At 37.8% G+C, this 18,172-nt stretch overlaps 1 protein-coding gene across 7 annotated transcripts in view; it reads left to right on the forward strand.

Moving 5' to 3' along the window:
• Window positions 1-18,172, forward strand: part of fndc3ba (fibronectin type III domain containing 3Ba) — an 87,748-nt gene that overhangs the window by 47,754 nt on the left and 21,822 nt on the right. For 5 of the 7 annotated variants that reach the window (XM_061794245.1, XM_061794249.1, XM_061794247.1 and 2 more), the window contains 12 exons: window positions 630-861; window positions 937-1,105; window positions 2,313-2,443; window positions 11,766-11,824; window positions 12,544-12,695; window positions 13,936-13,995; window positions 14,108-14,252; window positions 14,331-14,384; window positions 14,466-14,590; window positions 16,017-16,191; window positions 16,273-16,359; window positions 17,371-17,506. In XM_061794245.1, coding sequence (XP_061650229.1) covers window positions 630-861; window positions 937-1,105; window positions 2,313-2,443; window positions 11,766-11,824; window positions 12,544-12,695; window positions 13,936-13,995; window positions 14,108-14,252; window positions 14,331-14,384; window positions 14,466-14,590; window positions 16,017-16,191; window positions 16,273-16,359; window positions 17,371-17,506 — 1,525 coding nt within the window. The remainder of the gene's footprint in view (window positions 1-629; window positions 862-936; window positions 1,106-2,312; window positions 2,444-11,765; window positions 11,825-12,543; window positions 12,696-13,935; window positions 13,996-14,107; window positions 14,253-14,330; window positions 14,385-14,465; window positions 14,591-16,016; window positions 16,192-16,272; window positions 16,360-17,370; window positions 17,507-18,172) is intronic. The other 2 variants (XM_061794246.1, XM_061794248.1) reach the window with 1 other exon arrangement.

The raw sequence follows: 18,172 nt of genomic DNA on the forward strand, positions 1-18,172 counted from the left end.
CGGACGTTTGGTCAGTTATCGATGCTCAAGTCGAAGTTGCGTAGAGTCACCTGCCACTCGGCTGGCAGGTTGATTATGGTTGGCATTAAGGTAGGCACACTGTTGAAACAACGGTTTGCTCCATCTGAAGTGAATGTGAAAAGTAACAATCGATAAATTCATCCTAATTTGTAGAAATGTTAATGCAAAAAAAAAAAAGCTGAGTCAAATAAAAGTAATAAAATATTGAATTAATCAAATAGAGAATAATGAAATAAAATACTTGTGCAAAAACATATACATCGAATATTTTCATCCATCTGAAATTAATTTAATGAATGTAAAAAGATAAATTCTGAAAAATAATGGATTTGATCATTTTTTTGTTTGTCAAAAAGATAATTCTCAATAAAATATAAAATAATAAATGAATAAGAGTCATCATACATAAAAAAACATTTCATTTAATTATAATAAAAAACAAAATGAGAAAATAAATATGAATAAAATAGACGGATCTTTGAAACCAAAAAAAAAAAATGAAGAAAATGCAGCTCGCACTGTTGCATTGTTGAAAAATGTTTTTTTGACCTCCTTTTATTCCCAATGTGTAATATTTGCACGTTGATGGCCTTGTGTTGACGCCGCAGGTGCTGGAAGACACCACTGGGGTCCGGCGAGTGGTGGTGACCCCTCAGTCTCCGGAGTGCTATCCTCCCTCCTACTCCCCCGCTTTGTCGCCCACGCACCACCTGCCCCCCTACCTGGCCCACCCGCACTTCATCCCCAACTCCCACTCTTTCTACCCGCCCGTCAGCCCCGGCGAGCTAACCCACCATCAGTACTACCAACACCACCTCCCCCCCATGTACGCCGACCCAGGTACCGACGTCCCGAGCGCACCGTGAGAAACGTGCCGGAGGCTACCGAGCGCTAACTTTTGCTCTTCCTCTCCAGAAATCATTCCGGTGTACGGCATGTCCAATTTCATCCGAGAGGAGACGTACAGTAAGCCGCAGCCCAAGAAGATAAAAGAACAGCGGCAACTGGAGCGACAGAACCGGCTCAACTCGCCGCCGTCCACGCTGTACAAAGGCAGCCTGGGGCCCGCCCACAACGGTTACAGGTGACCACGCTGCTCCTCCCGGGCCACGGCCAAACCTGCACGCATAGTTCAGACAACAACAAAAAAAAAAACACTCTATTGGGAAAATCTGGCCATGGTGAAGCGTTTTTAGTATTTGGCCAGGGCTGATTTTTTTGTTTTTTTGGTGGGCCTTGCCATGAGTCCATTGTTATTATTAATATTATTTTTAAATGTATATTCATGACTGAAGCCAATTTAATTCATTCTATTTTTTGTTTATTTTGAAAAATGTCAAAAGGCAGTTGTATTTTCTCTATCTATTTCATTTGTCAATGTATTTTAAAAAATGTTCCAAGCTATTTCTACTTAGTCTTATTTATTTTCTTTAAACATCTCAAACCAATTTAATTGGTTAACTCCACAATTTTTTTTGTCTTTATAAGTCTCAATCCATTGCATTTATTTCCTCTATCTTACAATTTTATTTTATTTTTTTTTAAATGTCTTGAGACAATTTTATTCATTTGCTCTATTTTATTTAAAAAAAAAAATATTTTAAGACAATTTTGTTTTCCTAATTCCTGTTTTTTTTTGTTTTTGTTTTTTTACCAATGTGTCTGGTCAATTTTACTTATTTTCTTTATTTTTTATTTTTCAGTGTTTAAAAATGTCACAAGCCAATTAAATTTTTTATTTGCTTAAAATTTACTTTAAAATTTTGTAGTTTATATTTTTGAAAATGGCTCAAATGTTTAGTTAATTTTTGTAGTTATTTAAAAAAAGAACTCTAAGGAAATGAACCGCTTTTAGTGAGTTGAAAAATAATAATGATGAATATAATAAAATCATGAGTTAAAATTTTGAAAAAAAAATCTTCAACATTTCTTTAAATTTAACACGATTTAAAATTGTATAAATTCAAGAAATTAATATCAGTACAACTTAACCGAAAAAAATATAGATATATAATACAATGATGTACTGGATAATAAAAGAAAAAGTCCAAAGTTATTTTATTATTATTATTATTTTTACAAAAAAATGTAAATGTAACAAATTTTATAGACAGTTTTGAATTTAAAGTATTTAAAAAATATTCCTTGAAAAATGAAAGTAAAACACTAATTAGAAAATATATTACTTGTCAATCCTGATTGTCTACTCGTTGTCTGCCGCGACCTGACATAATGGAAAGTCTATATAACTAATAGATATGTTTATACTTCTAAATGTGTGTTTAACGCAGCAGCAAGTCCCACGCGCCGTCGCTCGGGTCCGTGGGGTCGGGCGGCGGAGTCGGCAGTCCGGGCGGGAAGAAACCGGAGCGGCGACTTCGCAGCAGCCCGCGAAACTGCGAACCGGAGGTGCACACGCAAGGTAGGGCGCCGCGCCAAAAGCATGACGGGGAATACAATCATTTCGACATAACATTTGGGGTATGGAAAATCATTTTGCCCGTTGTTTAGCAACATTTTGAAGTGGCCTATGTAAGGCGACTCTAAATGTACTGTACGAAGAGGATGTCCTTCCCAGTCCAGTATGGCTTAGGCCTTTTCAAGGACCTGCTTTTTCAAAAATAGCCATCAGAGGAGTCACCCATGAGTGTCAGCCATGTGCCTTTTTTTTTTTCTTTTTTTTTTTTCTCTGTCACCCCAGCAGTGCTTCCATACCAGGCAATGCAGGCAAAAAAAAAAAAAAAAAGGGAACAGACTGGATAAAACAGTGTTTTAAGAATGTCAGTTTCCTGCCTACAAAAAAAATAAATAATCGAGCTTCCTCAGGAAGTACAGACCTTGCTGTCCCTTCCTTCTGACAGGAAAATCTCAGCTTGCTGTCAATTATTGTTCCCGGATACTCACAAAAAGTTAGGGATATCGGCAGAAATTTACAGATGAACCCTAAAATCCACTGTAACCTTTACAGGTGAACGTAATTTGACAACCTCTAAACTTTGAAACATATATTATTTATCCGACCGTCTTCTTCGTTAAAATCTCAATCATGGCTGTAACAGAGGAATAACCTCACTGACCCCCTCGAATGCCCCCTTTCAATACATGAAACGCACCTTTTTCTTTTAAGAATGAATGAATGAATGCATCCCCGGGGGGTTTGTCTGGCTAGCCACATAGCTGAGGCTGTCCCGGAGCGCTATCGCTTTACCCCCAGCCACAATACAAGCCTTGTTGGCGGGGGGGGGGGGGGGGGGGGGGGGGGGGTGGGTGGCAGACGGCGGGTGATTGTGGTTGCGCATACCTGCTGGGGATGAAGGAAACTTTGTGTGATGGGGAATACGGCTGCTCTGTTATCACACACGTGCACACACGCACACAAAGGGTTAGGGGCTGTGCACACAAACAACTGGTGTTACACATCACATAATAAAAGCACCTTGAGGAAAAATGAACTGCTTCTTTAAACTTCAATTTGGACTCCTTCATTTGGAAGCTTTTAATTTAAAGTCAAGAGTTTGGCGGAATTTGAGGCAGTTCTTGAAGTGTGAGAGACTCGGGGGGCGGATCATCAAACTTAGCTACCATGCTACCACATATGATGGTGTAGGATACATACGTCCAATTGGGGCTCATTTGGGCAAATTCCTCTCGTCTCATTTCTTCCTTAGCCCCCCTTCGGTGCGGAGTCCCTCAGGGCTCCGTCATTAGGCCAATACTGTTTTCGTTGTACCTGCTCCCTCTCTAGGATAGTTTTATCCAATTGGGGCCCATTTGGGCAAATTCCCTCGTAGTATTTTGTCAAAGTTCAAGCCTTGGAATTTGCCAGAAATTACTGCTTCCAACCAAAATGGCTGACCTCCTGTTCAATTCTGGTCCTTGTCCTGTTATGATAGTCGTGTTCACCCAATTTTGTGTCGATTGGTAAAACATTTCAAGGGAAGGGACGCTACTGAGTGAGTTTTGGGGGTTGGGGCATGATTGATACCCATACTTACACACACACACACACACACATTGACAAGTAAAGGGGGGCGGGCTGACCGAGGATGATTGACAGCTCCACTTGTGAGTCGGGTGACCTCTGCATGGACGCGATGAGTTGCGTGTCGTCAGCTGTCTCGGCTCGGTCCAGCTGAGCCTCGGGGCCGTGAGGGCCATGATGGAGATTGGAAACACGGACACATACGCGCACACACATGCACTCATATACACACACACACAAATACATACACGATCATGTAGTGCTGTGCAAGTGAATTTGTTGAAAAGCAATCAGAGCATGGGGGAGAGGAAGGTGGGACATCAAATACCAAGTAGATCTCTGGCATTCCATCTTAGAAAAACACACACACACACTCGTGAACACACTCACGGCTACCGACATCAGTGGTGGGCAAAGTATGGCCCACAAGCCTCATTCGGCCCACTTCATTCTTGAATCTGGCCCTCAGAGCATTAACATTGTGAAGAGTCCTGTAATATTTGTTGCATTAATTTTTTTCTTTTTTTGGTATAAAGTTGGGGAATTAACATTACTTTGTTTTATCTCATTAAATAATTGATTATTTTTTTGAAATATTACAATGAAAAGATTATCAATTTACATTTTAATATACGTGTTATTTTTTTAATTTTGTAAATAGAATAATGGTACAAATACTTCAGATTAAATATCCTATTTTTAATTGGATATTTATGCTACAATATTTTGTATTATAAATATATTAAAATGTTCAATTTGACATTTATATGAAAACATTTTATTTTGATTTGTAAATAGTAAAATAAAAATACTAATATGAAACAAATTTAGATATATTTTATTATTGTTATTATTATATTGTTATTATATTGTTATACTGTATTATTCTATTTGTTGAAAATAATAAAATACATTGAAATAAACAAATTCACACAGGTATACATTTAAAATAAAATGCTGAATAGTTGGTAAACTATTTTATAAATACAAAATATATATATATATATATATACATAACGTACATGGATTTTTTAAAAATTGGTTTGGTAAATAAAAGTATAATAATTATATAAATATATATTTTTTAAATGTATTTATTAATTAGTACATTTATTTATTGGAAATACAAGAAAAAATAGTAAAAATTATCAATTATGTAGTTTTAACAGTTCATTTTATTGAATAATTGGTTAATTTATTAATTAAATTCATTATAGGTAATAGTTAAAACTTGATATTTTATTAAACCATTTCACATATTTTACATGCACATATTACCTTCATATATATATATATATATCTTATCTAGGAATGACCTGGTCCATTGGTCTGTTTTTAAAAATGTAAATGTGTCCTTGAAGGAGGACAAATGTTTGCCCTCCCACCCCCACGTGTTGTGCCCTTGGTGCCCTTTTTGTCTGGACACGGCCGTTGCCCCGGTGCCAACATGGTAGCCTCGCTCCGTCCATATTAAAAACCCATCTCGGCGAAGGTTTTAACCTCTCAGAAGCCAGCCCTGCAGAAACTTATGTGGGCCCGGTACACCTCCCTCCCCGCCCATCTTCCTCCGTCTTGGGTTCCGCACGGCCCACCGCAGATTCCTAGAAACAGGCGCTCTCAGCAGAAACATCAGCCCTGCGGCCAAGTTGCCGCGACTCGTGCGAGTGGAGGCGAAAGCAGATGTTCTTCGGCCCGGCAACTCAAAAGGTTTTTTAGCGTGGAGCTGCACTGCTTGCAGTATTACAATAGGGCCTCAAGGTTTCAGGATGCCGTTGAAGAACTTTTTCCCATCTATAAAGCAGTATATTAAGTAACACATTTGAATGGTGTGTTTCAATTTTTTTTTTTTTTACCAGTGTTATAAAAGTTTTAAAAAGTTTCTCATTCGAATTAGTACAGTGGATTTCCGCTTTTCTTGGGAGCCTGACCACGAATAGCAAAAATCCGCCAATAACTGATGCGGTTTTGCTCATTGTTTTTTATTTTTGCGATTAGATGCTTTTTTTAAGTTTTAGAATTTCGTTCAAATTAGATATAATTATTTACTTACACAGTAATTTTAAACGTATTAATATATATATTTCAGGTAATAAGCATAAGTTATGTACTTTTTATTATTACTCTAGAAAGTAAAGTCAAATCAATCTAATCATAAGTAAATAACTTGATTATATATTTTTTTTTTTTTTACTTTTTAAAGTTTGATCCATTATAAATATTTTTTTTTCAAACTCAAGGTACGCTTTAGAGTAATTCCTTTTTTTTTTTAACTATTAGATTTTTTTAATCCATGAGAATGTTAAGCATATGAGATCCAATTTTTTGTTGGAATATTTACCTTTTATTTAATATTTTAAACCTTTTTTTTTTTAAACTTGTTGCAGTTTTTTTATTACATCAAATATATCTATACACTGTATACATCTTGTATTACCTTTTTACTATTATGGTGTTGTTTTTTAGTTTTTAGTTTCATCCATTATAAACAAAAGTGATTTTTGTTGTTGTTGTTGTTTTGTTTGTTTTGTTTTTTTCCCAAACCAAACTTGAATTAAAAAAAAAATTGCTTTTCGGCTTCAAGAAGCTGATTGGTTAACTTTGCCGCAAAGTGACCCTGGTGCAGCGATGGAGGGAGGGGGGGGGGGGTTAATCTTTATGTCTGTGATGTCATCGTCATTCGTTGCACTCACCTTTTGACCATATTAACATCCAAATACCCCCCACCCCCCCGCCCCTTTCTTCCTCCTTCCTTGTTTGGATGTGGATCGCCATGGCGATAATCTCATCCCGGGCCGAGATCTCGTTGCTTCCCACGGATTCCAAATAGGGCGATGCGGAGGAGGATGGGGTTACGTCGGAAGAAATGACACGGATCAGATGAGAAATATGAAGGGAAAAATGATTACATCATGTGCGAGGACATGTGAGGACGCCTGCTCCTGCCAATCACGGTGCAGCCGACACTTCTGCGTCAAGCGGCATTAAGTGTGCTGCAGCTGCGTACACCTGACTTGTGTGTGTGTTTGACAGGAAATCCTGTGGATTATTTTCATTTGTTTGGTTTATTTCTATTGTTCAAGGTGGCAGTAATAACTGGTGAGAGGGGCGAAGGGGGGCGGGGCTTGCAGACGTGACTCTGCGTGGGTTGAGCGGGGTCGGATGGGGTCAGGGTTCCGGGGGTAAACCCAGAGTGCTGCAATCCCTCGACGTGCGAAAAATGGCCACCGAAAAATATATTATACGGGTGTATTCATTTTATAACAATAAAATCATGACGATTGGAAAAATCATTAAAAAAAAAAATAAAAAGTAGAAATGTTACTGAAGAGAAAAACAGAATAATTTCAGTAATAAATATAAATAAAAATACATATACAAGCGAATAATGATGATGTTTTTATCTAAATGATTAACTACAACATTATAGAGGAAACTTGCAAAACAATCAAAATAATCAGTTAAAAATGTTTTGACAGTAATAAATTAGAATGAAAATGAAACAATAGAAACGTAAAATTGTAAAATTTCCAAGTGTTAGAATAATATTAAATATATTGCATTGTGTTGTGAAAGAAAAATACGGTCATATTACAGTGTTTTTTATTTCCAGATATTGGAATTGTAAAAAATGTGATTTAAAAAAATAATAATAAAAATATCCTAGTAAATAACATGGAAAACATCAGTTGGGATATTATAAAATAAAAGACTACATACATTTAAAAAAAATATCTATTCTTTATGATGCCAATGTGTGAGTCAAATCAAGTAGGTAAAGAAGATTTTTTAAATTAAATTAAACATATTGTATTATCATGCCAATGAGAGTAATAGTAGGCTCGACTTCCCCCATGTTGCTCTTCCTTAGACGCGAAACTGTCATCCTCTTTATGAACGTTGCCAAGAGACGCAAACCTTCACCATGGCAACCGCTGTTGCCGGAGTGCCACTCTGTTAGTTTGTGTGTTTGTTTACATGCGTGTGTATGTTTGTTTGTGTTTGTGTCGCCCAGCTGTCAAACACAGGGAGTGGTCGCCATGCGGGGAATTCACACATTTTGTCTTTTTTTTTTTTTTTGTCGTCCATGTCAGCTGAGTGCCTTTGTTCTCTGTTGATTAGAGACCTCTAAAGATGGCTATCATGTCTCACTTCTTTCCACAGTATGTGTGCGTGTGTGTGTGTGTGTGTGTGTGTGCGCGCGCGCGCACCCTCCGCTGCATTTTTCACATTTTTTCCTCCCCCCTCCAGGCCTTAAAGGTCTTTTTCTGTCCCGGCGCAGACAGACTGCAAGCCGGAGCCGCAGGCCGTCATTCTGCAGGAATGCGACCTCCTCCTCTTCTTCTTCTTCTTTTTTTTAATGTATGCACACAGTGAAATATGAAAACGTGTGTGAGGCCGGCTGCAGACAGGATGTGATTGGTGTCAGGCATTTATTAATGAATTTTTTTCTTTCCACCTGAGCGCGTTTGCAGGAGTCGGGCGGCTGGAAGCCGGGCACGTCGCGATCGCTGATGCTCTGGAAATTAAAAAATATAATAATAATAATAATAATAATAACATCCTTGTTTGATTATGTCACTGACTGCAATTGGCATACTTGAATTTATTTTTAATTGATGGTCAGCTTCCAAGGCTTTTCTCCCCTGAAATCAAAATGTAAAAAAAAATGGCCGTAGCGTACAGCGGTGTCTTGAGATTTGAGTGACCACACTTAAGCAGCAGCAGATGCAAATAGTAAATGATTGTTCAAAACCCAAAAAAACGAGGCTTCGTGAAGGCTGTGGCTCAGTTGAAGTGTCCTTGGGCATGACACTGAACCCTAAATTTCCTCCAGGTCGTCGTCGTAAATGAGAAACTGTTCTCAGTTGCCTTCCTGGTTAAACAAAGGAACTTATTCTTCTTCAAGCTGTTTCTTGTTAAACTCATTTTATTTCAGGGGCAAGTGATCCCTCCTGTCTTGTAAATGTATTCATCAAAATACATCCAAATTGTGGCACCGCATGAACAAAACAACAGAGTTCCACCAAACCAAACTCTTACGAGCTGACATGTTGCATTATTCAGTGTCTTCAAATATTTCTATACAGTACGTATTCATATTCACAGACATCAAATGTTATGTCGATGCGACCTCCGGTGGACAAAATTAGCAACAACGGTTACTGTAATTGAAAAATTGCAGTTGTGCTCTCTGCGTCCTGGCACACACACAACGAACCAACTTTTATAGAAAAAAGAAAAAAAACATCGGGTAGGACTATTTTATTTACTTATTTATTTATTTTTATTTTTTACTACATTCTGTTCACATCACAATTTACTTTCCCCGCACACATAAAGATGTCCGGTCGTAAATATTCAACACGTTCAATTTGTAAGTTTGTCGGGCCTGGGCCGTTTCGGACCTTTTTTGTTGGGACAAATTCACTCTTGACACAGCTCAAACCCAAGGATAATCTTCTAGGATAATCTTACAAGACATAAGCGAAACAAAACAGCCCAATTGTCTTTGTGTTTACCTGTGTGTACTTGTTTTTTTTTTTTTACATTTAGCAAATAATCATCCCCAAGGGCTGCGTCGCACCCCTTGATGGGCCGGTTATCGCCCGCGAGCCGTACATTTGACACCCCTGTGTTAGCGCCAACACACAATTTAGCGCCCGCTATTTGGGATCCTCGCAAATTGGGCCCAATGATCCTAAAATGCGTCCTTGTTCCTGGGGAAAGTTGCTGTTGTCGCAATGCTGATGATACTCTCTTGCAAAAAAACAAAAAAAAAAGAAAAACTTTCCAACCACGTCTTCCTGAATGTTCCGGGGGAGGTGCTCTGTTTTCATTGGCACACGTGAAGTTTGGCACTTCCCGCCTCCCGTCCTTTGATGCCATCTCACTCCGTCTCGTCTGGCCCACAAACCTTGTCGAAAATGTTTTTCTCCATCTTCCCTGGTTCCCAAATCTTTCATCATCTTCCCATTTTCCCGCTCCCGGCGTCCGTCCCCGCTTGCATCGTCTTACACGCAGACAGGATGTGAAGTCGGACGCGCAAGTAGAAGTGCGGACGGCACATCAGCGCGTTTGCGTTTCGGACTCTTCGCGGTTCTTCTGCGCGTTTAAAGAGTTTCGCTGCTGTCCTCAGCGACCACAAGTGCGAGCACTCGACGTGTTTAGTGTTTTTTTGGGTATTTAATCTGTATTGGAGAGTTTACAGATCAAAGCGAAAACCCTTTTATTTTATTATTATTATTTTTTTCTTTTGGCGGCATCTCTTGACACCTTTTGTGCACCCAGAAAAGCACCCCAAAAAAAAACGCAAATAGGTGAGTTTTTCAGCAAATAGCCAGGGACGGCAGGATTCTCGGAACAAAAAAAAATAATAATAATTGGGTAAATTCATGAATAGTGACCCGAATAGAAGCCTTACTTGTGACCTTTTATAAAACCAATAATGTATTTATTTTCCCCCGTCCTTCAACCTTTCACACGTGAATAATCCTGCATCAAACCGAGAACAATTTTCATTTTGAACCACGTCTGTCACAAATTTGTCCGTGCGTAGTTCAACAGGTGAAGTACACACGGTAGCGCCGCTGTAACTTTAGCGCGCACACACACACACACACACACACACAGAGGGAGGTCAACTTGAGGTTGTGCTTCCATGACATCACTGTGGCCATGACTCACACTTCGCCCCAGGCACCTCTGCAAACACACACACATACACACACTGTGATTTACTGTAGGCTAAACTCCGATGGCGAAAGCCCCCCACGCGCACAAGTTCAGTGAGCCATTTAGTGGCGCACATACTCATACTCCACAGTCTCCACTTTTCTGCAGACGCCCTCAGTCGCCACTTGGATAGCGTTAGATGTATAGATTTTTTTATTTTGTATTTTTATTTTTTTTATTTGTGTGTGTGGGTGTGACTTAAATCCTTAAAAATAAATGAAATCCATATGAAGCCAATTAAATGTATCATCATAATTAATTCATTTAGAAAAAAATAAGTAATGTATGTAATCTAATAGTAAAGTAAAAGTAATTATGTAATAACATCTTCATTAAAATGTGAAAAATAATCTTTATCACGCTTGTTTAATAGGATTTAAATCGGTTAATAGGCTTTGTATTTATTTTACATTAAAATCACCATTAAAACCGTTAAAATTTTGAAATAATTCATGAAATTGCTCAATTAATTCAGTTGAGAAATATATATTGTTTAATGGAATTTTTGACTTTTTTTTATTATTCAAAGTATGTTAAGATTTCAGTTAAAATGTGAAATATTTCATTCAAAGATGAATTCATTTTTTAAATGGCAATATTACACCCATTTGTCTTTTATTTCCCAACCTATTAAAAAAAATTGAAACATTTATTTTCAAATTGACTTCATTATTTTATTAATTTTATTGTATATAATTTTATTAGTTTCATTATTATATATATTTGAATGTATTTCATGACATACAGATATGTCGTGGCCTCTTTAAAATGATATAGGCATTTTAAACGATATTTTAAGGATATTGTTCATGATATCTTTAATTGGCTTGATATTTATTAAATTCTGGCACAATTATGCCACCATAATCTGCAGCCTGGTTTTGCAACAAATCTGATTTAAGAAGCAATTTTCTGCATTTATGATATTACTTGGTAACAATTATTATTATTTTTTTACATTGTGAAAGAAAACGTGTTGTGTATTATTATTATTATTATTTTAAATATCTACATACTTCTCCCTCTTCAGATCATGATTCAGAAGCAAAACGTGTTCAAGACATGCTGTCTACAATCGACAAACCACAGGTTGGTGCGCACTCCTTTTCCACTTTCCGCCGTACACACACACACACACACACACACACACTTACACGCACATTCATCAATCAACTCCTTGTCTCATGCTTTCATTGCCTGCACATGATGTTTTTTCCATGTTTCCATCCCGTCTCGGAGGCTAACATGAAAATCAGATGCTGAAAAGCTGCAATAAGGCTGCCGGGTTGGCTTTTTGCAAAGGAGACTGCGGCAGTTGTCAAAGTGGCCACACGAGGGCAGCGTCCGCTCGACCTTTCCCCAGAGGACAGACCGTGTGGGGACAAAATATTGCACTTCCTAACCTGATGTTTGACCACAAAAAAATGTCATTTTAATATGGTCAAAATATCTGCATATGTCTGTGTTTTTTTTGTTTTTGCGCAAAAGAGACTCTTCAACAACAAAGTGTTTGAAACAATCCAAAAAACTAACCACATACTAGTGGTGAATGGTGCTATTACAACTTAAAACTGATCAAGTATAGTAGAGGTAACATGTTTATAATCCCCCCCCCTCCCACCACCAAATATTTATTGTTTTATTTATTCATTTATTTATTTAGTAATCGACGGGCCACTCAGGAGTGTCGGCCGGTTGGTTAGCAAAAAGACAGGCTAAAAAAAATGGAGCACACAAAAAGTTTCAATGGAAAGTAAAATGCGGGCAGAATATTTCTCCTTGAACGCGCATGTATGTTTTCTTCCCAGGTGTCCAACCTGCAGGCCCGCGCCGTGCGCCTGTCTTGGGCGCCCCCCGCAGGCCTGGCGAGCAGGCACAGCAACGGCGTGCCCGTGTCGTGCTCGTACGAGGTGTCGCTCTCGGACAAAGGGCGAGACGGGAAGTACCGCCTCATCTACAGGTCAGTTCCACGACCTTTGAGGTTTTTGCCCGGGAAAAAAAATATTTGGCTTTTTAAAAAAAAAAAACAATTTAATTGGAAACGTGTTTGTTTAAACTAAATTTGGAACGTTTTGTTTTTACTAAATGTGATGCTTTTACTGGAAGAATAAATGTATTTAGCGGCACGGTGGGCGACTGGTTAGAGCGTCAGCCTCACAGTTCTGAGGACCCGGGTTCAATCCCCTGCCCCGCCTGTGTGGAGTTTGCATGTTCTCCCCGTGCCTGCGTGGGTTTTCTCCAGGCACTCCGGTTTCCTCCCACATCCCAAAAACATGCATTAATTGGAGACTCTAAATTGCCTGTAGGCATGACTGTGAGTGCGAATGGTTGTTTGTTCCTATGTGCCCTGCGATTGGCTGGCAACCAGTTCAGGGTGTACCCCGCCTCCTGCCCGATGACAGCTGGGATAGGCTCCGGCACGCCCGCGACCCTAGTGAGGAGAAGCGGCTCAGAAAATGGATGGATGGATAAATGTATTTAAATTGAAATTTACGTTTTTATTGAAAAAACAAACATGTTTGAAGTTGAACTAAATTTGTCTTTTTTTGTTTTTGTTTTAACTACATTTTACCTTTTCATAGTGAAGAGTATTTGTGTTAACTAAATTTGATGTTTATAATGAGGGGAAAAAAGTTTTGGATTGAATGAAATGTGTTTTTTTGCAAACTATTCTCTCTCAAGTTTTTAATTGAAAAATAATCGTTTAATTAAATTTGGCTTTTTTTGTCAGAAAGACATGTTTGAACCAACTATATTTGATGTTTTGTCAGAAAAAAATATTTGTTTTCACTAAATTTGATGTCACAACTGAAAAATTAGTCAACAGACCACTTTAAAATTTGTTTACATTTTTTTTTAATTTTTTTTTTTTTTTTTTACAAAATTGTATGTTTTCATTGGAAAAATGGAATCTGACGCTTCTAATTGGGAGAAACATATTAAACCAAATTTGAAACATTATTGAAAAAATATTGTCTTGGCAATCAGAAGAAAAACGCATTTTTTGAAGATACATTTACGTTTTTATTAAACAGGAAAAACACGTTTAACTGTCATTTTATCAGAAAATTGTAGCTGTTTGAAGAAATTGAGAATTTTATTGACAAAACATTCAATTCTGTCCATGTAGGAAGCAGACTTGTCTAAATTGTATCTTTTTTTTTTTTGTTTTTTTTTGTTTTTTTGTGTGTGTTCCAAAGTGGTGAAGAAGTGGAGTATCATCTCAAAGATCTAAGGCCAGCGACGGACTACCACGTACGGTACGTTCTCTCACTTTAAAAAAACAAACAAACAAACAAAAACAAAAAACTTTTGGACCAAATCTGCTGTCGTTTGATTTCCCGTTTGTGTTGCTTGTGCGTTTGCCCGCAGCGTGTGCGCCGCGTACAACTGCGTGCGCGGCTCGTGCTCGGAGGCGAGCTCGTTCACCACGCACTGCAGCGTCAGCGTTCCCGACGTCCCGCTCGCCCCCAAGCTTTCCCACCGCACCAAAAGCACCCTCACTTTACAGTGGAAGGTAATCGATCATATCCAATCAGATTTCAAATTTTAAATTTCAGCATGTCTAATCCGTGTATTATTCGGCCGTGTTCAGCCGCCAGGCGACAACGGATCCAAAATCACAAACTACCTGCTCGAGTGGGATGAGGTGAGCGACAATTCCGACGAACTCCTTTTTCCAAAATGGTTATTATTAATGGTTTGCTCCGCCTGGCGTGGTCCGCTGCAGGGGAAGAAGAACAGCGTTTTCCGGGAATGTTACTTCGGCAGCCAGAGACACTGTAAGATGACGCGTCTGTTCCCCGCCTGCGCTTACACCTTCAGGGTGGCGGCGCACAACGACATCGGCACAAGGTAACTCGCCCAACTGATGCGATAGAATGGAAAGAATTAAGCAGTTTGCGCATCATGATTTAATTCAATGGGGTGGGCTGGGGGGGCAGTATAATACTTGCATACCACCAGGGGGCAGTATAATACACGGGAAGACGGTAGCAACTTCTCAGTAAGCTGCAGTAAAATTGGTCGTTTTTTGCAGAGGATAAAGAATATCTCCCCGTGAGTATTGTTATTTTGTCTGTCTGCATGTGTTGCATCACCGTTTGTGGTCAAATGTCCGTGGCTTCAAGGGTTATAACTCCGGCCGCCGGGATGCGAGTCTCGTTAGCCTATCTATGGTGTTTTGCATCGCGTATTGGGGTTAAACTAGAAGACATTCATAAGGCAAAGAGAATGTGCTTTGGTGTTTGATGTTTAGTTCGACAGTAAACTTCAACTTCTTTTGATGTTGGCTAACTGAATTTTATGTTTTACTGTAACAAGTTTGTCTTAAATACGTCTTGCATTTTGGAGCGAAAACATGCTTTGATGTTAAAGTTTGTTTTCATTGGAAAAATGGACTCGTTGTAATAAAATGGGATGTTTTATCAGGAAAAAATGAAATTTTTGACTACATTTGGTGTTTTTATCAGTAAAAAAGGTATTTGGGTTTTTTGCTAAATTAGATATTTTTACCGGAAATTTTTTTTGTTTAAACTTAATTTGATAATTTTAGATGACATATTTTTTTTTTTAAGTAAAATTTTATATTTTTATATTTAAAAAAAACTACATTTTTATATTTAAAAAAAACTACATTTTTGTTTTTATCAAAAAATGCATTTAGCAAAATTTGTTTTTTTACATTAAACATTGTTTTATTAAAATTGTTTTTCATGGAAGTGTGCTTTTTTCTTTTTAAAGAAAATGTACTTTTTTTAACATAAAAAGGCCTTTGTTTTAACTAAATTTGAGATTTGTTCTAAATCAGAAATAGGCATTCATTTTAAACTAATGATGTTTTAACTGAGGGGGGAGTATTTGACTTTTTTTAAATCATCAATTTTTTTTAACTCATTATTTTATCCGATGTATTCATATCTTCAAATAGATTTGTGCGCAAAATGCATTCGTTTTGACAAAATTAGACATGTTGACCGGGTACAGACAGACAGACAGACGGACGGACGGATGGATGCGCCATGGCAGTAAGAAAGGATTTCCCCAGTCTGTCAGTGACAGCAGCCAGTCACGGAAGCAGTCAGACGGTCCAACTTCGTACCCGTGACCGAACCCGCTTCCCTCCTCAGCTTGTCTGTGCAGTGCTTTTGTTGTTGTTGTTTTTAAACTCAAATGAGAATTTTCTCAGGTGTACCTATTGTTTTGTCTTTCCCAGAAACTTCTTAATGAATGTTCATGAAAAGGTGTAAATAACCTTGTTTTTTTTTTTTTGCTCCTGTAGTGGCTTCAGCTCCGAGACGGTGTTCTACACCATGGGCACGCTGCCCGCTCTGCCTCTGGCGCCACGTCTGGTGCGGGCCGGCGTGTCCTGGGTTACCCTGGATTGGGGGCGACCAGAGGGCAGCCCCAGCGAGGAACAGCTCAAATACACCCTGGAGATCCAGGAGGACAACAGCGTAAGTATCCGCTCTTTGTTGATTGCTGCTACATGCTAAAGACCGGGCGGGGTTGCCAACATGCTAATGCACCTCTCCCAGGGAGCTGACTTTCACCCGAAGTACACTGGAGAAAACTTGACCTGTACTGTACAAGGCCTGAAGAGGAGCACGCAGTATAAATTCAGGGTGAGTCACGTTCACGCAAAGAAACTGCAAAATTTGACACCATTTCACACGGAACCCAGTGAACAGGAAATGCGGCTTATCAGATCATTTGAGTTCAGAATTACTTTTGCCTATCGCTGCAACTGGACTACTGTTTGCGACAGTTAGTTTTTAGCATGAAAAAACATCTAAATCCAAAATATACATTTCTTTTAACCAAAGTTTAAATATATGTATTTAAACTTTAAAAAATAAATAAATTATTGGACAAATGTATATCTTGGAACAAAATTTGACTTGGTTTGTTTTTTGGGAAAAACACATTTGAGCTAGCTATGAAATTTAATAGAAAACTACTTAAAAATACATTTATCTAAAATATGTTTTTATCGAGCGCACTTATTTGCTTTAACAGAATTTGACGTTTTTAACAAAAAACCTGCATTTATGTAACAAAATTTAACAGAAAAATACATTTGGTCTAGCTAGATTTTCCGTTTTGATTGTGAAAACTTTGTTTTTCATCGTAATGTATGTTTAAATTAAAATAAGTTTTTCTCTTAAAAGCGCTTTTTTAGCTAAATTTGACATTTTTCTTGGGAAAAAAGTTAGCTGAACGAAACCTGAAGAGCAATGCATTTATTTGAACCAGAATTGATTTTTATCGCGAAAATGTCTTTATTTCACGTACTGTAAATTATGTTGTTTATTCTGAATGCGTACTTTGTTTTCACTAATTTGTTTTGATTTGATTGGATTTTTTTTTTTTCACAAAATCTAAGCTGTGTTCCTTTGCATGCTTTCGATGTTGCTTATTTTTTCGTCATGTGTCACAGCCGTCATTAGCCGTCAATCAGCGTTTCTGCCACATTTCCGTCAATGTACGAGTAGAATAAATGATCCTAATTTTTTTTTCTCCATGTATGAAAGCATTATTTCCTGCTCGGTACGTTGAAATTCTCATGATTATTCCCATTTTTATCCACCTGAGCCTCCGTTACCTGACATGTAACCTCACCTCCACCCTTCCAGCTGATCGCATCAAACATGGAGGGCAAGAGCAGTCCCAGCGAGGTGCTGGTGTGCACCACCAATCCCGAAAAACCGGGACCCCCGTCCACGCCGGGCGTCGTGGCGTCCACGCCCTACGCGCTCACCGTCACATGGGGTGAGGCCTCCTTCAATTAGCCTCACATGAGTTCAAATTAGGGGGAGAAATATTAGGTACACCTACGCACTCAAATTTACTTTATTTATTTTTACTAAAGTTGAAATTCTCAATTGTATTCCTATAAATTATCATTAGCAGTAGTAAATAATTATAGTGTGTATATATATATATATATATATATATAATTTTTTTTCTTTTTACTTTTACTTGAATAACTTTTCCCGTTAAAAATAACACAATTGAAATGTCATTTTGATTCTATTTTATGAAAACCGTTTCCATTATTCAACATTGACCTACTTTGAAATGCAAAATTTTAACCCCATAAAATTATTTATGTACATTTTGTTTGACATTTTTGTAGTTGTTGTAAATGTACCACCTGGCATCCATTTTGAATAACATTTTATGTTACCAAAAAATTAGCAATAGCAAACAAATCTATTTAAAATAACCATTACAAATGTAGAAAAAGTGTTAAAAAATGGTAACTGGAATTTTTGAATCAAGAATTATAGTTTATATTGGTGTTGTTATCATTAATATTGGTATTAACGTTATTATTGTCCCAATTAAATAAATGCAGATATTTTATTATAACAGCAGAAAAGTTAATCAACATTTCATGTAAATTTTTTAAATGCATAAAAAAGCTGAAAAAGT

This window comes from Phyllopteryx taeniolatus, chromosome 13, assembly GCF_024500385.1.
Source record: "Phyllopteryx taeniolatus isolate TA_2022b chromosome 13, UOR_Ptae_1.2, whole genome shotgun sequence".
Taxonomy (NCBI): Eukaryota; Metazoa; Chordata; class Actinopteri; order Syngnathiformes; family Syngnathidae; genus Phyllopteryx; species Phyllopteryx taeniolatus.